At 41.8% G+C, this 16,661-nt stretch overlaps 1 protein-coding gene across 1 annotated transcript; it reads right to left on the bottom strand.

Moving 5' to 3' along the window:
• Window positions 1-3,462: 3,462 nt before the first annotated feature.
• Window positions 3,463-16,423, bottom strand: RERGL (RERG like). Its single transcript, XM_034442602.3, has 5 exons — window positions 16,209-16,423; window positions 9,287-9,343; window positions 8,106-8,179; window positions 6,563-6,711; window positions 3,463-3,855 (listed from the first exon to the last, which is right to left on the bottom strand). The coding sequence occupies exons 1-5, from the start codon at window positions 16,258-16,260 to the stop codon at window positions 3,573-3,575; spliced, it is 615 nt and encodes a 204-aa protein (XP_034298493.2). The 5' UTR covers window positions 16,261-16,423; the 3' UTR covers window positions 3,463-3,572.
• Window positions 16,424-16,661: the final 238 nt, after the last annotated feature.

Raw genomic sequence — 16,661 nt, 5'->3', positions numbered from 1 at the left:
CTAAAAAGTGGTGTTATTAGCTACTTTTAGAAAAATTTGGGAAAATTTCACAATTTTGGCCACTACTGTAAATAGTAAGGTGAAGAGTCCATCCAATAGGTATAGAGTAATGTAATGTAAATCCCTCACTGTACTTTACCCTACAAATATGTTATTTTTTTTCCAGGCAAGATGCTACGAGCACTGCAACATCCTGCTGATTCATATTCCTACATGACACCAATGTTATCAAACTTTTGTTGTTTCTTCCTTAGCAGATTAACAGAGTTGGAAGGGACCTTGTAGGTCATCTAGTCCAACCCCCTGCCCAAGCAGGAGATCCTACCCCATTTCTGACAAATGGCAGTCCAGTCTCTTCTTGAAAGCCTCTGGTGATGAAGCTCCCACAAGTTCCGAAGGCAACTTCTGTTCCATTGGTTGATTGGTCTCACTGTCAGAAAAATTCTCCTTATTTCTAGGAGAATTTCTTAATGTATTATTTCTGAATAATAAATTATTTCTGAATTTCTCCTTGATCAATTTCCATCCATTATTCCTTGTCTGGCCTTCGGGTGCCTTAGAAAATAGCTTGACCTATGTGGCAACCCCTCAAATATTGGAACACTGCTATCATGTCTCCCCTGGTCCTTCTCTTCACTAGACTAGCCATTCTTCACGTTTTCGTCTTCAGTCCCCTAATCATCCTGGTTGCTCTTCTTTGCACTTTTTCTAGAGTGTTGTTCTGCCCCAGCTACGGACCCCAAAGAACACAGCACACACAAAGTCTGTACAAAACTTAAATTTACTAAAATAACTCAGTCTTTTCCAAACAAAAGCTGTTAATAAACTTTCTTAACAGCCTACAAGAAACCAAAGATAAAGTAATCACAATCTTACTAAGGTTGGCAGAAAGCCCAGAAGCAATTTACAGAGAATCCAGACGCGAAGGAGAATGAACTAAAGTTGTTCCCTACAAATTGCTTCAGTCGCTGTTCCTCCTTAAATAGGCTAAGGGAGTGGCCAATTAGCCCCAAGCCTTAATCTTGAGACCTCCTCCTGAGGAGCCACTCCTGTCTTTTGGCAGCTCTGCGCGCCCATGCATCGAGAAGAGGCTCCTCTTCTGTCCTCTTCACTTAAAGGAGCTTCTGGAGGTTCTGAAGGCCCTGGCTGAATCCCTGCCTCTGGCACCACATCTTCTCCAGCCTCCTCATTGTCTGACTCAAGTGCCAGCTGCACAGGCTGCTGGCGCAGCACCACACCAGCCTCCTCGCTGTCGGAATCAGCTACAATCCGCACAGGCCGCTGACGGGCCACAAGTGTCAACATCTTTTTTATAGTGTGGTGGTGACCAAAACCAGATGCAGTATTCTCGGTGTGGCCTTACTAAGGCTTTATAGAGTAGTATTAATACCTCACTTGATCTTGAGCGTCTTAGATCAGTCCAGTACACTACATCGGCTTCTGTTTTTGCTTCTGTGTCAAACCTCTTGTTAATTCATGCCTTGGAAACTATCTGCCTTATTATATGACTTTGGTCTCTGCGTCCGCCTGTGCTTACTCAGCAGAAAGCAATAACTCCAAAACCCATAAAGAGAAATCAACTACTCTTTAAGATCTATCCCTGGACTGGTTTCACTGTAGGAAAAAAAAAAACAACTCTGTAGAGAGAAAATGAACCGAAAATATACTTGGCCGGTTCGTAGTGAAGTTGCACCAAACTTTCTCAAACGACACAAATTGGAATTCTGTCATCTCAGAGAGCAGACTTTTTCTTTTTATTATTTATTTATTAAATTAATAAGCTGCCCCTCTCGCTATCAAGCAATTCTTCTGGGCAGCTGTCAAAGAGTTTTGGAGAGTGAGTGCAAATGCATTTTGCATCTTACTGTTCGTGTTACCAACAAGCAGGAAAAACAGCAAGAGGTGGAGATCAAATTTTCCACAAACTTACTTGGTAATATCCTACATTCCTGTCCTCCCAGTTTACCTAAAAAAGCCATCAGCTTCTCAGTGGTTTTGCAATATTTAATGTAAGGCCAGCCTTAGCAAGACTCTGCACTTAAGTGGTTAAAAAGACACTAAAATATATTAGAAGGGAACACTGACACATGGTTGATTGTAGTCAAAAGCTGGGAAAAGGAATTAGCTGATACGACTTCAATTAGATTTTAATCTTTCCCTAAGTCTGTTCCAAGCTAAGGAAAGGAACTGAAAAACACATGCTTAAATTGATAGGAGTTTAATGTCACTTCTGGAAAAGATGCTAATACTTCAAGATTTTTCTTCCCTCCTGCTTCGTCAGGGACCTTGGTGATGTTTTGGGTAGTCTTTTCCAGTGGTGGGATTCAGCCTGTTCGCACCACTTCGGGAGAACCAGTTGTTAACTTTCTGAGCAGTTTGACAAACTGGTTGTTGGAAGAAATCATTAGGGCAGAAAACCGGTTGTTAAATTACTTGAATCCCACCACTGGTCCTTTCCCAATGTAAATTGTGGACTGCCTCTCTCTCACATCGACCAAAAGAGTTTTGTTGTTGTTGAAATCAATACCATAATTTATTTAGACCAATGTTTCCCATGCTTAGCCATTTTTAAGGTATGTGGACTTCAACTTTACCAGGAGCTCTGGTGGCTCAACAGACTAATTAACATCCACTTACATCTTCTGTCTGCAATTACTGCAAGTTCAAATCTCACCAGGCTCAAGGTTGACTCAGCCTTCCATCCTTTCTAAGGTAGGTAAAATGAGGACCCAGATTGTGGGGGCAATAAGCTGACTTTGTATAAATATACAAAAGTATGAAGGCTATTGCTTAACGCATTGTAAGCCGCCCTGAGTCTCCGGAGAAGGGCGGCATATAAATCAAATTAAAAAAAAACAAAAAAACTCCCAGAATACCCCAGCCAGCATTGCGATGCTGGCTGAGGTATTCTGGGAGTTGAAGTCCACGTGTCTTAAAAATGGCTAAGCAGGGGAAACACTGATAAAGGCACTGTACCACATCGTTTTCCTGGCCTTATTATTCATATTGCCTGCCTGGATCCAGTTAAGATTATTAGCGATTCACTTGCAGTTCATTCCTTAATAACCATATACAAAACTTTAGTATGCTCTCAAGTCAATCTGCTTCCATGAAAAACTATATTCCCAGAAGAGTTATCAAAAGGCTAGATTTAAGCGATGGTTTTTGCCATTCCGGGTGGGAATACGTCGATCATTTCTGTGGCTTCCTTGGGTGACATGCTAAGATCTTCATGTGAACTAGATCGGTGGTGAAATCCAAAATTTTTTACTACCGGTTCTGTGGGCATGGCTTGGTGGGCATGGCAGGGGAAGGATACTGCAAAATATCCATTCCCACCCCATTCCAGGGGAAGGATACTGCAAAATATCCATTCCCTCTCCACTCCTGGGGCCAGCCAGAGGTGGTATTTGCCGATTCTCCGAACTACTCAAAATTTCCGCTACCGGTTCTTCAGAACCTGTCAGAACCTGCTGGATTTCACCCCTGAACTAGATCCTTTGTGCATGTGTGTGTGTATATGTGTAAGAGACAGTGTCTTGGCTCCCTGTTTGTTTCTGGTGGGCCTTTCACTAAACAGACTTCCTCCTCTTTCCGAACATGTTATTGATCAGTTTGGCCATGGATTTTGAGCCGCTGGGCCGTCTCTTCTCCTTCCCCTTGAGATGAGCCGTGAGACTTTTCAAAGCTTGGCTGAACATCATTCCCACTTCCTGGCATTGTTCTGCAGCGGACAGTTCGCAAAACTGGCATCTGTAATCCAGGGCCAACTTCTGTCCTTCATCCCAACCGACTTCTCGTACGTGGCACAAATCCTGCTTGTTCCCAACCAAAACCACGGTGCATTCGGATGTTCTGGACAAAGGAAGTAGAGAAAAAGAAAAGTTATAAACCAAGAACTTCCTTCTGCTTAGATCGTGCTAACATCAGTCACTTCCGTGAAGTGGTTTAAGAGCCAATATATATATATATTGTTAAATCATTTATATTAAAATACCATCTTACACAGGTAGTTCTCAACTTACAACCAGTTACTTAGCGACTGTTCAAAGTTTCAATGTATGTACCTGTATGTACAATCCCTGTGATCACATTTATTTATTTATTTATTTATTTATTTATTTATTTATTTATATTTTTATACCGCCCTTCTCCCGAGGGACTCAGGGCGGTGCACAGTCCACAATAAAACACATATATCCATAAAATTTAAAAAACAATTTAAAAACATATTAAATAATTTGGACCCAATATTATTAAAAACTAAACGAAACCATTAAAATTCATGTGTAAGCCAGCCCAGCTTGTTGAAACAATAATGTCTTAAGGGCACGGCGAAAGGTACGTAGGTCAGGGATCATACGTATCTCCGGGAGCAGTTCATTCCAGAGGGCAGGTGCCCCCACAGAGAAGGCTCTCCCCCTGGGGGTCGCCAGTCGACATTGTTTGACCATGACAGCACTTCAGGCACTCGGTAACTGGGACATATTTATGGCTGTTTGTAGTTTCCCAGAATCACGTGATTGTATTTTACAGCCGAAAAACTGTTATTTACTTTCAGCAGAACCGCAGCTATACTGAATCACTGGTTCACTTAACAACCATGCTGTTTTACAATCGTGAAGGCCAGGCTCTGTTATGGCCATAAACTGAGAACTAACTATATAATTCAATCCTGGGCATCAAAACAGTAAATATATTAAAAGATACAAATTTAAATCTCACAAAATCAAAGGCCATCACACTCTAACCAAGGCATCAGAGCAACTCACACCAATTGCACATGTACTGGGCTCAGCCCACATCCTGGTCCAGAACATCCAGGTCTTCCCAACTTTCTAATTGTGAGCAGTCAGAGGATATACATACATACATACATACATACATACATACAGACAGACAGACAGACAGACAGACAGACATACATACATAGACACATATGCACACATGCGCGCGCACACAAACACATACAGAGAGAGATGATAGAGATAGGCAGAGATGATAGAGATGATAGATGATATAGATGAGAGAGAGAGAGTTGGATGATAGAGATGATAGATAGATAGATAGATAGATAGATAGATAGATAGATAGATAGATAAGATGAGATAGATGATAGCTAGCTAGCTAGCTAGCTGATAGATAGATAGATAGATAGATAGATAGATAGATAGATAGATAGATAATAGATAGGTACTGTATTTTTCGGAGTGTAAGACACACATTTTCCCCCCAAAAAAGAGGGTGAAAATCTGGGTGTGTCTTATACTCAGAATGTAGCCCCGCCCAGCTTCTCAAACGGAAGTTTCAGAACCTGAAAAAAGCATCGGAAACACAGCTTCAGAAAAAAAGCCTCCAAACAGAGCTTCAGAGGCTTTTTTTTCTGAAGCTCTGTTTCGGAGGCTTTCAGAGGCAGAAAAGAAAGTTTTTTTCTGAAACAGAGTTTCAGAAGTTTCAGAGGCAGAAAAAAAAGCAAAAAAAAAAAATAGCAAGGCACAGAGCTCACAACCAAGGAACCTGTTGCTAAAATTCACCTCTGGGAATAGCAGATTGGGGGTATTCCGGGAGGCCAATCCATCTGCCAATCAGCTTTTATTTATTTTATTTGATTTATATGCCGCCCTTCTCCGAAGACTCAGGGCGGCTTACAATGCATTAAGCAATAGCCTTCATACTTTTGTATATTTATACAAAGTCAGCTTATTGCCCCCACGATCTGGGTCCTCATTTTACCTACCTTAGAAAGGATGGAAGGCTGAATACCACCTCTGCTCATAAGGGAAATGGGGCTAAGATTTAGACTTGGTCCCTTTAAGTCAAGAGTGGGGGGAAACGACGGTCCTTTTATAACTTGCGGAAGTAAGTGACATTGAGTCGGCCACGCCCACCCAGGTTTTGTGGCTCCCAGTGTTTTCTTTTCTGTGGGAAACGGGTCCAAATGACTCTTTGAATATTTTAAGGTTGCAGACTCTTGAACTAGGTAGACACACTGCAATCAATTGTATTCATTGTTCCTGGCTTTTATTGGGTCTTCACTACAGGGGGGTGGGGGGAGACCATGGCCCTTTTATGACTTGTGGACTTCGACTCCCAGAATTCCTGAGCCAGACTCTGGCTCAGGAATTCTGGGAGTCGAAGTCCGCAAGTTATAAAAGGACCGTCGTTTCCCCCCACTCTTGACTTAAAGGGACCAAGTCTAAATCTTAGCCCCATTTCCCTTATGAGCAGAGGTGGTATTCAGCAGGTTCTGACCAGTTCTGGAGAACCGGTAGCAGAAATTTTGAGCAGTTCGGAGAACTGGTAAATACCACCTCTGACTGGCCCTGCCCCCATCTATTCTCTGCCTCCCGAGTCCCAGCTGATCGGGAGGAAATGGGGATTTTGCAGTAACCTTCCCCTGGAGTGGGGAGGGAATGAAGATTTTATAGTATTCTTCCCCTGCCACGCACAACAAGCCAAGCCACACCCACAGAACCGTTAGTAAAAAAAATTGAATCCCACCAATGCTTATGAACCACACAAAGCTTTCAGCTTTCCTACTCATGGTCACCAGCTAACTTGCCTTTTGCAAGCGCCTCCATGACACTCACGGATCCTGTACAGCAACGCTTTTGCGAACGCAAATGAAGTTCTGTCACTGATGTCGTAGACCACAACAAATCCATCTGCCCATTGGAGTTCGTCTGCAAGTAACAATTTCCCTGGCCGAGGCTGGAAGGCCAAAAGACAAGCAGTTTATACTGTGCTTTGTGTTGGAAGAAGACCCTGCTTCAGCCTTATTGAAACACAACTGATTACCCACCATCATAGACCTGCGGTGGCGCAGTGGTTAAGAGTGCAGTACTGCAGGCCACTTCTGCTGATCGCCGTCTGCCAGCAGTTTGGCAGATCGAATCTCACTAGGCTCAAGGTTGACTCAGCCTTCCATCTTTCCGAGGTGGGTAAAATGAGGACCCAGATTGTTGGGGGCAATAGGCTGAGTCTGTAAACCGCTTAGAGAGGGCTGTAAAGCACTATGAAACGGTATATAAGTCTAAATGTTATTGCTATTGCTGTCTTGGTATCAACACTTAGCAATCACATAGAGAGATTTTCTCCTGGAGGATCTGTCCCCCTAATCCAGCACTTTGGGTTTTCAAAGGGTTGGGTTTATATGGACAGAATTAAATTATATTCCCACTGTAACTTTTTTTTAAGAAGAAAGTTTTATTCCATGCTTTTTATAAAGCGGCTAGCATGCATAGCTTTACTGGTTTCGTGGTTCTATTTGCTTTATTTCCACCATGACCTTGTAAAATAGATTAGTTTGTGAGATGGTGAGTAAACCAAACTTATTTAGAAAACCAACTAAATGAAGAGCTCTCTATCAACTCTAATCAAATTCTCCAACTGGCATTATGTGAAAGTGTAGAAAATCAACTTCTAACTTTGGTAGAAGCACAATGCAATCTGTGCATGAACTGAATTACACAACCTGTATCTGTTTTAAAAAATTATGCAATTTAGTTGAATTCTCTTCCTTGCTAAATCAAACTATCATTCCAGATATTGTCATATGAGTAATCAAAAGGTACTTTGAAAAATAGCTGGTCTCAGGAGCAGGCCTAATTCTTTTTTAGCCCAATAAAAACAATTCATCATCTAAGGTTGTTGGGTAAGCATCTCCCTTCTCAGCAACCTATGGCATTGAATTCCTTCTGCTATCCATTTCTAATCCTGCTCTAGGCACCGAAGTCAACTGGAAGACCTTTTGCCAATCAGCAGGAGAATGTGAATTCTAGTCCCACCTTGGGCATGTAAGCCGACTGGGTGACTTTGGACCAATCACCAGGAGACAGTGAGTTCTAGTCCCTCCCTAGGCACACAAACCAGCTGGATAACCTTGGGCCAATCACCGGAAGACAATGAGTTCTAGTCCCGCCTTAGGGCATGAAAGCCAGCTGGGTGACTTTGAGCCAGTCTGTGAGTTCTAATCTTGCCTTAGGCACAAAAGCCGGCTGAGTGACTTTGGGCCAATCACTTTTTCTCAACCCACCATTGCAGGAAAAATAGGAGGAGGAAGGAGTGTTTATTATGTGTGTTTGTTGTCTAGTCTTCCAACTTACTTGGGAACAAGGATCATATATTTCCAAGTTAATTTGCTTTCCATCCAGATACAAATGTTTTGTATAAATGCATTCTGTGAGGGGAAAAAAGAGGAATAAACAGGCTGGGTAGAGTAACCATCATTTATACATCCCAAAGCAATATAACAACGATGAATCAATCTATTGCGACCCCTTTCCCTGTCTCAATCTGGTATTTAACCAGAAAATAAATATGTTAATATTCAGGCCCAAATGAAAGCCACAGAATATCTTCGTATTTTTTCTTGAAAGCACAGAGCTCACAATGTTTATTATTTATTATTTATTTATTTATTTAATTAATTAAATTTGTATACCGCCCTACTCCCGAAGGACTCAGGGCGGTGAACAGCCATAAAATAAAACATATAGATACAAAATTTAAAATAGAGATAAAACCAATTAAATAAATTTGGCTGAACCATTTTAAAACCCCAATAATTTAAAACCAAATTTAAAATTCCCATTTAAAAGAGGAAAATTTAGGTCAGGCCAGCTTGATGAAATAGGAACGTCTTAAGCGTGCGACGGAAGGTACGCAGATCCGGGATCCTCTGTATCTCCGGGGGAAGCTCGTTCCAGATGGCGGGTGCCCCCACAGAGAAGGCTCTCCCCCTGGGGGCCGCCAGTCGACATTGTTTGGCCGACGGCACCCAGAGGAGCCCCTCTCTATGGGAGCGTACTGGTCGGTGGGAGGCTATTGGTGGTAGCAGGCGGTCCCGCAAATAATTATTTACCCTATTTCCCCATTTTATAAAATGACACAGACACACACCCCTTCCATTACCAGCAGTAACATCTAGATCAGTGGTGGGTTTCAAAATTTTTTACTACTGGTTCTGTGGGTGTGGCTTGGTGGGCGTGGCATGGCTTGATGGGAGTGGGAGTGGCATGGATTGGTGGGTGTGGCAGGGGAAGGATACTGTAAAATCTCCATTCCCACCCCACTCCAGAGGAAGGTTACTGCAAAGTCCCCATTGCCTCCCAATCAGCTGGGACTCGGGAGGCAGAGAATAGATGGGGGCGGGTTCTCCGAACTACTCAAAATTTCCGCTACTGGTTCTCCAGAACTGGTCAGAACCTGCTGAAACCCACCTCTGATCTGGATCATCTGAGTGAAAATAAAAAGCAAGGAAGATTCAAAATGAGTGGAAACTTACCAGAATCAGAGGCATATTCTCCAATGAAACGCTTCGTCAGAAAGCGCACCGTAAGGGCTGAAAAGACAAAGTAAAGGGGCCATGGGAATGTTGCTTAGGACATATGTTTTTCTAAAGAAAAATTTTCTGGATTTTAGCCTTTTTTTTTTTTTTTTCCCTCTCGGGCATATCCAGCTAATAACTGGATTATGAGTCAGGCTACAAACCTATATATAGCAGACAAGATACACAGTCCTTTCTATTCCTGCTTTGCCTCCATTCTGAAAATTGTATATTTGTTTTAGTTTCCCAATTTAATTGACCAATGCAGTGCAAGGCTTATTTAGGTCCCAAGATATAAACCAGGAATCAACTCTTGGCGCCAGAGATGGAGAAATGAACAGAGTCTCAAATGTTAAGGTGTATTTATGTGAATGGGATCATTCCTACGTCACCTAAGACTTTCTAAACAGGAGCAACGCAGGAGCAATGCCTGTGTTTCTCACACTGTACTTGGCTATTATTTTACCACAATTTATTTATTCAAGCATATTAGGGCTGCCCAAAGTGGACTGCAGTAATATGTATAATCACTAGATGGCAGCAAAGAGACACAGGGGGGGGAAGTTGACCCTGGAAAAAAAAGCCAAGCAACAATTAAAACTACCCACTATCTCTAATTTTGAAGGCATGATTTTCCAAAAAAAATATCTCTACATTGCTGCCTTTTTTTTTTCCTCCTGGGCATATGCAACGAAACCTGGATTTTGAGTTATACTACGAGCCTATATATATATATATATATTTCACCCAGGAAAAAGTCCTATACACTTCTGCACTGCAAAAATCAGTATTGCAGCTAGATGGCAGGAAAGAGATATAGAAAGCTTTTTAGCTGCCATCTAGTGGTCATAGGGGACGTGATGGCTCAGTGGCTAAGATGCTGAGCTTGTCTATCGAAAGGTCGGCAGTTCAGCGGTTCGAATCCCCAGTGCCGCGTAACTGGGTGAGCTCCCGTTACTTGTCCCTTCTTCTGCCAACCTAGCAGTTCGAAAGCACGTAAAAAAGGCAAGTAGAAAAATAGGGACCACCTTTGGTGGGAAGGTAACAGCGTTCCGTGCGCCTTTGGCGTTTAGTCATGCCGGCCACATGACCACGGAGACATCTTCGGACAGCGCTGGTCTTCGGCTTTGAAACGGAGATGAGCACCGCCCCCTAGAGTCGGGAACGACTAGCACATATGTGCGAGGGGAACCTTTACCTTTACCTTTTAACCTATTTGTTGTAGCTACACATTGTGTTGCACTTAACACTGCATACTGATCAAAATAAAAGGATTAGTTTCCCTTCTGTTGCTAAGCTGACATTAGGACTGTTGCAATATTTGACCTACTAAACCACCTCAGCTATCTTACAGATAGTCCTTGACTTGTGACCATTCATTTAATGATCATTCAAAGGTAAGAACAGCTCTGAAAAAAAGTGACTTCACCGGTCCTTGCACTTATGACTGTTGTAGCATCCCTGCAGCCACATGATCAAACTTAAAGTGTTTGGCAACTACCATGTATTTACAAAGACTGTGGCATCCTGAGCGTCACAGGATCACCATTTCAGAACTTCCCAGGGGCTTCCAACAATAGCAATAGCACTTTAGACTTATATACTGCTTCATAGTGTTTTACAGCTGTCTCTAAGAGGTTTACAGAGTCAGCATATTTACCCACCTCGGAAGGCTGGAAGGCTGAGTCGACCTTGAGCCTGGTGAGATTCGAACTGCCAAATTGCAGGCAGCCGGCAGGCAGCGGAAGTAGCCTGCAGTACCGCACTCTAACCACTGCACCACCGTGGCGCAACAAGCAAACTCAATGGGGGAATCCAGATTTGCTTAACAACCAACTCAACTGATTCCCTTAACAACTGCAGTCGTCCCCTGAATAACTCTGGCAGATAAGGTGGCAAAATTGGTTACGATTCATTTAACAACCACATATTGCTTAGCAACAGATATTCTGATCCCAATTGGGGTTGTAAGTTGAGGACTACCTATGCTATGAAGGCCAGTCTTCCCTACTACCTATTGCATGCTGTTCTTCAACCTCTGTTGTGAAGGTGAAGAAGGCAAAGACGTACCAAATTCCAAGCAGAAAATGGCAATTACTCCATGTTGACACAGCACAATTCTCCAGGGGACAGTCACTAATAGTGGTTATATTTATATTGTGGTTATATTTACATAGCCGTGGTGGCACAATGGTTAGAATGCAATATTGCTGGCTAACTCTGCCCACTGCCAGGAGTTTGATCCTAACCGGCTCAAGATTGACTCAGCCTTCCATCCTTCCGAGGTGGGTAAAACGAGGACCCAGATTGTTGGGGGCAATAGGCTGACTCTGTAAACCGCTTAGAGAGGGCTGTAAAGCACTATGAAGCAGTATATAAGAGCCTGTAGTACAGTGGACTAAAGCACTGTTATTAACATCTGCTGCTTGCAATTACTGCAAGTTCGAATCTCACCAGGCTCAAGGTTGACTCAGCCTTCCATCCTTTCAAAGGTAGGTGAAATGAGGACCCAGATTGTGGGGGCAATAAGCTGATTTTGTATAAATATACAAAAGTATGAAGGCTATTGCTTAACGCATTGTAAGCCGCCCTGAGTCTCCGGAGAAGGGCGGCATATAAATTAAAGCAAAATAAATAAATAATAATAATAAGTCTAAGTGCTATTGCTATTATATGGATTTTAAAAAAAATATCTACATAGCCATATTAAACAGCCTGTGTGATCTAACAAGTTGGGTGAAGATGGCTATTGAAGCCCCATTGCTAACATAGTTTTGCATAGAAACAACTGGAAAGAAGGATGGAAAAGCCGAAAAAGATAGCTATCTGGAATTATACTTTCCATTATGGGTAATACCCAGCTGAACATCTGTTTTTTTTGAGATTATCTCTTTCTTGCTTATCTTCCATGATGCAAGAACACCTAACCAATTTTTCACCTGGATCAGGTTTCAGATCTGATTGTTGCATCATGTATCTTTAAGTTATGCCTTGGGCTTATACAAGCTACACTAGACTAGAACTGCATTTCATCCAAAATTGGAACCTTAGAAGTAAAACCTAAAATCAGAAGGAAGGCTGTTACAGGTTTTATGTTCTGCTCTAAGCCGTAATTTATTCTAACCATGATCAAACAAACCATCAAGGTTCCCTGCACATGGTTTATGATTTAAACCATGTTTCACAAAGCAAATTGGCTTGTTCATATATCTTGCTAAGTCCAAACCAAAAACTCATCATTCTGGTTTAGCATGACTGTGAAAACCCAACGGACTTCTAATTTTAGAATTAAATCCTAAAAATGATCCTGAATTTTAACCACATTTTTGTCAAATACTCATAATAATCTCCTTCACTTATCACATCATCATCTAATCTATAGCTCTGTACATTATGATAAGCTAAACATAAACCATAGTCTGTTTAGCATTATGCACATTTTTTTTTAATTTGATTTATATGCCGCCCTTCTCCGGAGACTCAGGGCGGCTTACAATGCGTTAAGCAATAGCCTTCATACTTTTTGTATATTTATACAGTCAGCTTATTGCCCCCACAAACTGGGTCCTCATTTCATCTACCTTAGAAAGGATGGAAGGCTGAGTCAACCCTGAGCCTTGGAGAGATTCGAACCAGCAGTAATTGCAGGGAGCTGTGTTAATAACAGGGTGCTTAGACCACTGTAGTATCAAAGCTCTTTGGTAAATTGAGATATTAACAGTTTTTCTCTCACTATAATTTACAATGTGATCTCGAGTAAATATTCTCAACCTCCACTTGCCATGGTAAAAATCAGTTTTGCATCAGATTTGTTAATGGATATTTAAATCACTGATTCTAAACTATATTTCCAGTATTATTATTTTAAACTATCCCCAGGTTAGTGAAATTATGGATTGAGAGAATGGAAATACCAAGGCTATTATGATAACTCATTTATTTTCAGATAAAACTTCAACTTAAAGAGTCCATTCCAGAGAAAGGAATGTCTGTTAAATCCAATTGTCTGTTAAATCCAAATGTATATCCTTTGAGTACATTTTTATCACTTGCAATAATTACATCTTCTAACCAACATCATATACTTTGGAAAGTCATACAAGTGAATAATAAACTGGAAGATATAATTTTGCTCGTTAAGGTTCAAGAAACTACAGTCGAAAAACTGGAATGCAATAGATTAGCAGGTTGGAAAAGAGCAAAGAGATTGGTGATACAGCTTGTAACTCTTCAAGGACAAACGGGTAACTCTTTATGCCGTCACCTCTACTTAAACTTTACACTGGCATCTAAGTAAGATACTAAAGAATTGTGAAAAGGAGAGGAGACCTGGAGAAATGTTGACTAAAGTACTATTCCTAGAACATTTTCACATTTTATTAGATTATAGAATAAAATGCAAAGATAAAATACAAAAATGTGAAGGCAAATAATAGGAGACAGTGGAGAGGAAAAGGGGAAAGAAAGAATAGGGTTGCCAGGTCTGCTTCCCAAAAATAGTGGACAAGCGGGGGGGGGGGGGTTTAAATAGTAAAAAAAATAAAAAAAATTACAATTAAATTATATATTTTCTTACAAACATTTTAACACGTATTAAAATAATCACTTCAAAACTTTACTTAAAATTCAAAACATCAAATATATTATAATAATATGTAAAATATTAAATTACATTTTAATTTCATCATAAAGCTTTTGAATAAAAAAAATGTCCACTATTTTGTGGAAAAAAAAATAGTGAACATAATGTGAAAAAAGTGGACTGTCCGCTCAAATAGTGGACACCTGGCAACATTAAGAAAGAAAGAAAAGGGGAAAAGAGATTTGTTGATTTGTTGTTATAGAAATGGCTAGTTTATATTGTTTTGGGAAAGTAAAAAGTTGAGGTTCGACATTATTTGCTTTATTCTACCGCAACAGAGTGAGTCGGAAGTCAACGCTTTTTCTATTCCTAGAACATTTTCAGAATAACAGAATAACAAAGTTGGAAGGCACCTTGGAGGTCTTCTACTCCACACCCCTGCTTAGGTAGGAAACCCTACACCACTTCAGACAAATGGTTATCCAACCTCTTCTTAAAAACTTCCAGTGTTGGAGCATTCACAACTTCTGGAGGCAAGTTGTTCCACTGATTAATTGTTCTAACTTTCAGGAAATTTCTCCTTAGTTCTAGGTTGCTTCTTTCCTTGATTAGTTTCCATCCATTGCTTTTTGTCCTGCTTTCAGGTGCCTTGACTCCCTCTTTGTGGCAATTCCTTAGATGAATTGCACCTCAGTTTGAAGGATTTTTTAAATAAAAAGTGGGATCCCATTCTAAATTAATAAACTGCAGTTTGCAACTCCAAAAAGTAATTTTTTTTAAAAAAAGAAAACGGTATGAGCCTATTATCAAAATACTTTTATTGTATCAGCTGAATGTGTTTCAAAAGCTGGGAAATGAATTTGCAACAGGTAACTAGTACCTGAGCGCCAGTTTGGTGTAATGGTTTAAGGCTAGAAATGGGAAAACTTGAGTTCTAGTTTCACCTTGGGCACGAAACCAGTTGGGAGACCATGGGCCAGTCACTTTCTCTCAGCCCTAGGAAGGAGGCAATGGCAAATCCCTTCTGGAAAACCTTGCCCAAAAAAATCTGCACGGACTTGTCCAGGCAGTCTCTGGCAGAATCAGACACAATTGAATGAAATATCTATATCTATATCTATATCTATATCTATATCTATATCTATATCTATATCTATATCTATATCTATATCTATATCTATATCTATATTTATCTATCTATCTATCTATCTATCTATCTATCTATCTATCTATCTATCTATCTGAGCCTATCAAAGACACACAACTGGCTGCAATTTACTATTGATGTGTAATAGCAAAGACATTTGGTAAAATTTGGGATGGCTTGTTGCCATTAGGTGCCATTGGAGTTGGTCAACATGCAGTTGATTTGGAGTGGTCTCCAAAAACATGCTGAATTGGTTAGCACTTGGATAAGAGACCACAGATATGAGAGAGAGGGGGTGGGTGGGTGGGTGGGTGGGTGGATAGATAGATAGATAGATAGATAGATAGATAGATAGATAGATAGATAGATAGATAGAAAGATAGAAAGATAGAAAGAAAGAATTCTTTATTGGCCAAGTGTGATTGGACACACAAGGAATTTGTCTTTGGTCCATATGCTCTCAGTGTCCATAAAAAGACTAGGAAACCATAGGCCTGGGAAATGAGGAAATCCATCCCAAAATTAGGACATGCAAAGAATTTCAGTAAGCTTGCTAAGAAAAGTCTGCACACAGGCACCAGAAACAAGGGCTAATCTCTCTGGGCTACTACAACAGATACAGCCAACCAGAGACTTTCAGTGTGGGTCTTCCTCTGCCACCTGGTGGTCATCCATATTTTTGCAGGAGTGAAGAGCAGCTCAACTCAAGGGACTGCACCCCAAAGAAGAGGGAGTCAAGCTATTCTCCAAAGCGCCTGAAGGCAGGACAAGCAGCAATGGATGGAAGCTAATCAAGGAGAGAGGCAACCTAGAACCGAGGAGAAATTTCCTAACAGTTAATCGGTGGAACGACCCGCCACCAGAAGTTTGTTGATGCTCCAACACTGGAAGTTTTTAAGAAGACCTTGGACAACCAGGGTTTCCTGCCTGAGCAGGGGGTTGGACTAGAAGACCTCCAAGGTCCCTTCTAACTCTTATTCTGTTATTTTTTCCCACCAACTCTTGATGTTCAGAATAGCCTACAGGGCGCTCAGACCAGAGGGCGCTATTCCCGCGATCGCCCGTGCACGTGTGAACGGAACGATTCCCTTTCTGAAGCCGCCCGCCAGAAGCGCCGCGCCCGATGCCACCCTGCCCAATAAGCCCCTTACCGGATTTGCCCGTCCCTTCGCTGCCCAGCATGGCTACCCGGAGTCCATTCATCCCCGGCGCCACTTCGAGCGCCCAAAGTCAGCCAAAAAGTCAAGTCAACTTCAGGTCTGGCTGACCCGGGGACGTGGAGATGCCTACGGCAGCGGAGACCCTTGGCTTGGATTTTTGTCCGTTGCTTGCTTCCCCCTGCGATGCCCGGGGAGCAACTCTGCTTGCCCGCTGCACCGTCCCGCGGCTATATAACCTCTCGGGCTGCGGACGTCAAGGGAAGGTGGGGAGCGTTTGAACGGAGATCAAAGACCCGCCCTCTTCTTTCCCAGCCCGTTGATTAAGCCAGAATGGAAACCGGTCGTCTGAACGGGTCATTTCCCACCCCCACCCCCTTTCCCGATTCCGCGTCGTGAAGCTGGGTTTTGTGGGTTCCGCCACCCCCTTTATCCCACGATGCGAGA

Source organism: Pantherophis guttatus, chromosome 7 (assembly GCF_059756535.1).
Source record: "Pantherophis guttatus breed Tessera chromosome 7, ASM5975653v1, whole genome shotgun sequence".
NCBI classification, from domain to species: domain Eukaryota; kingdom Metazoa; phylum Chordata; class Lepidosauria; order Squamata; family Colubridae; genus Pantherophis; species Pantherophis guttatus.
This window is presented reverse-complemented; position numbering and strand designations above follow the sequence as displayed.

Bases quoted from the DNA above. Each gene is read 5' to 3' on its own strand.
- RERGL (XM_034442602.3), bottom strand. From the start codon at position 16,260: ATGAATGGACTCCGGGTAGCCATGCTGGGCAGCGAAGGGACGGGCAAA. The intron at 9,344-16,208 runs GTAAGGGGCTTA...TTGTCTTTTCAG, and splicing joins CGAAGGGACGGGCAAATCCG to CCCTTACGGTGCGCTTTCTG. The intron at 3,856-6,562 runs GCAAGTTAGCTG...TCCTTTGTCCAG, and splicing joins CATGGAGGCGCTTGCAAAAG to AACATCCGAATGCACCGTGG.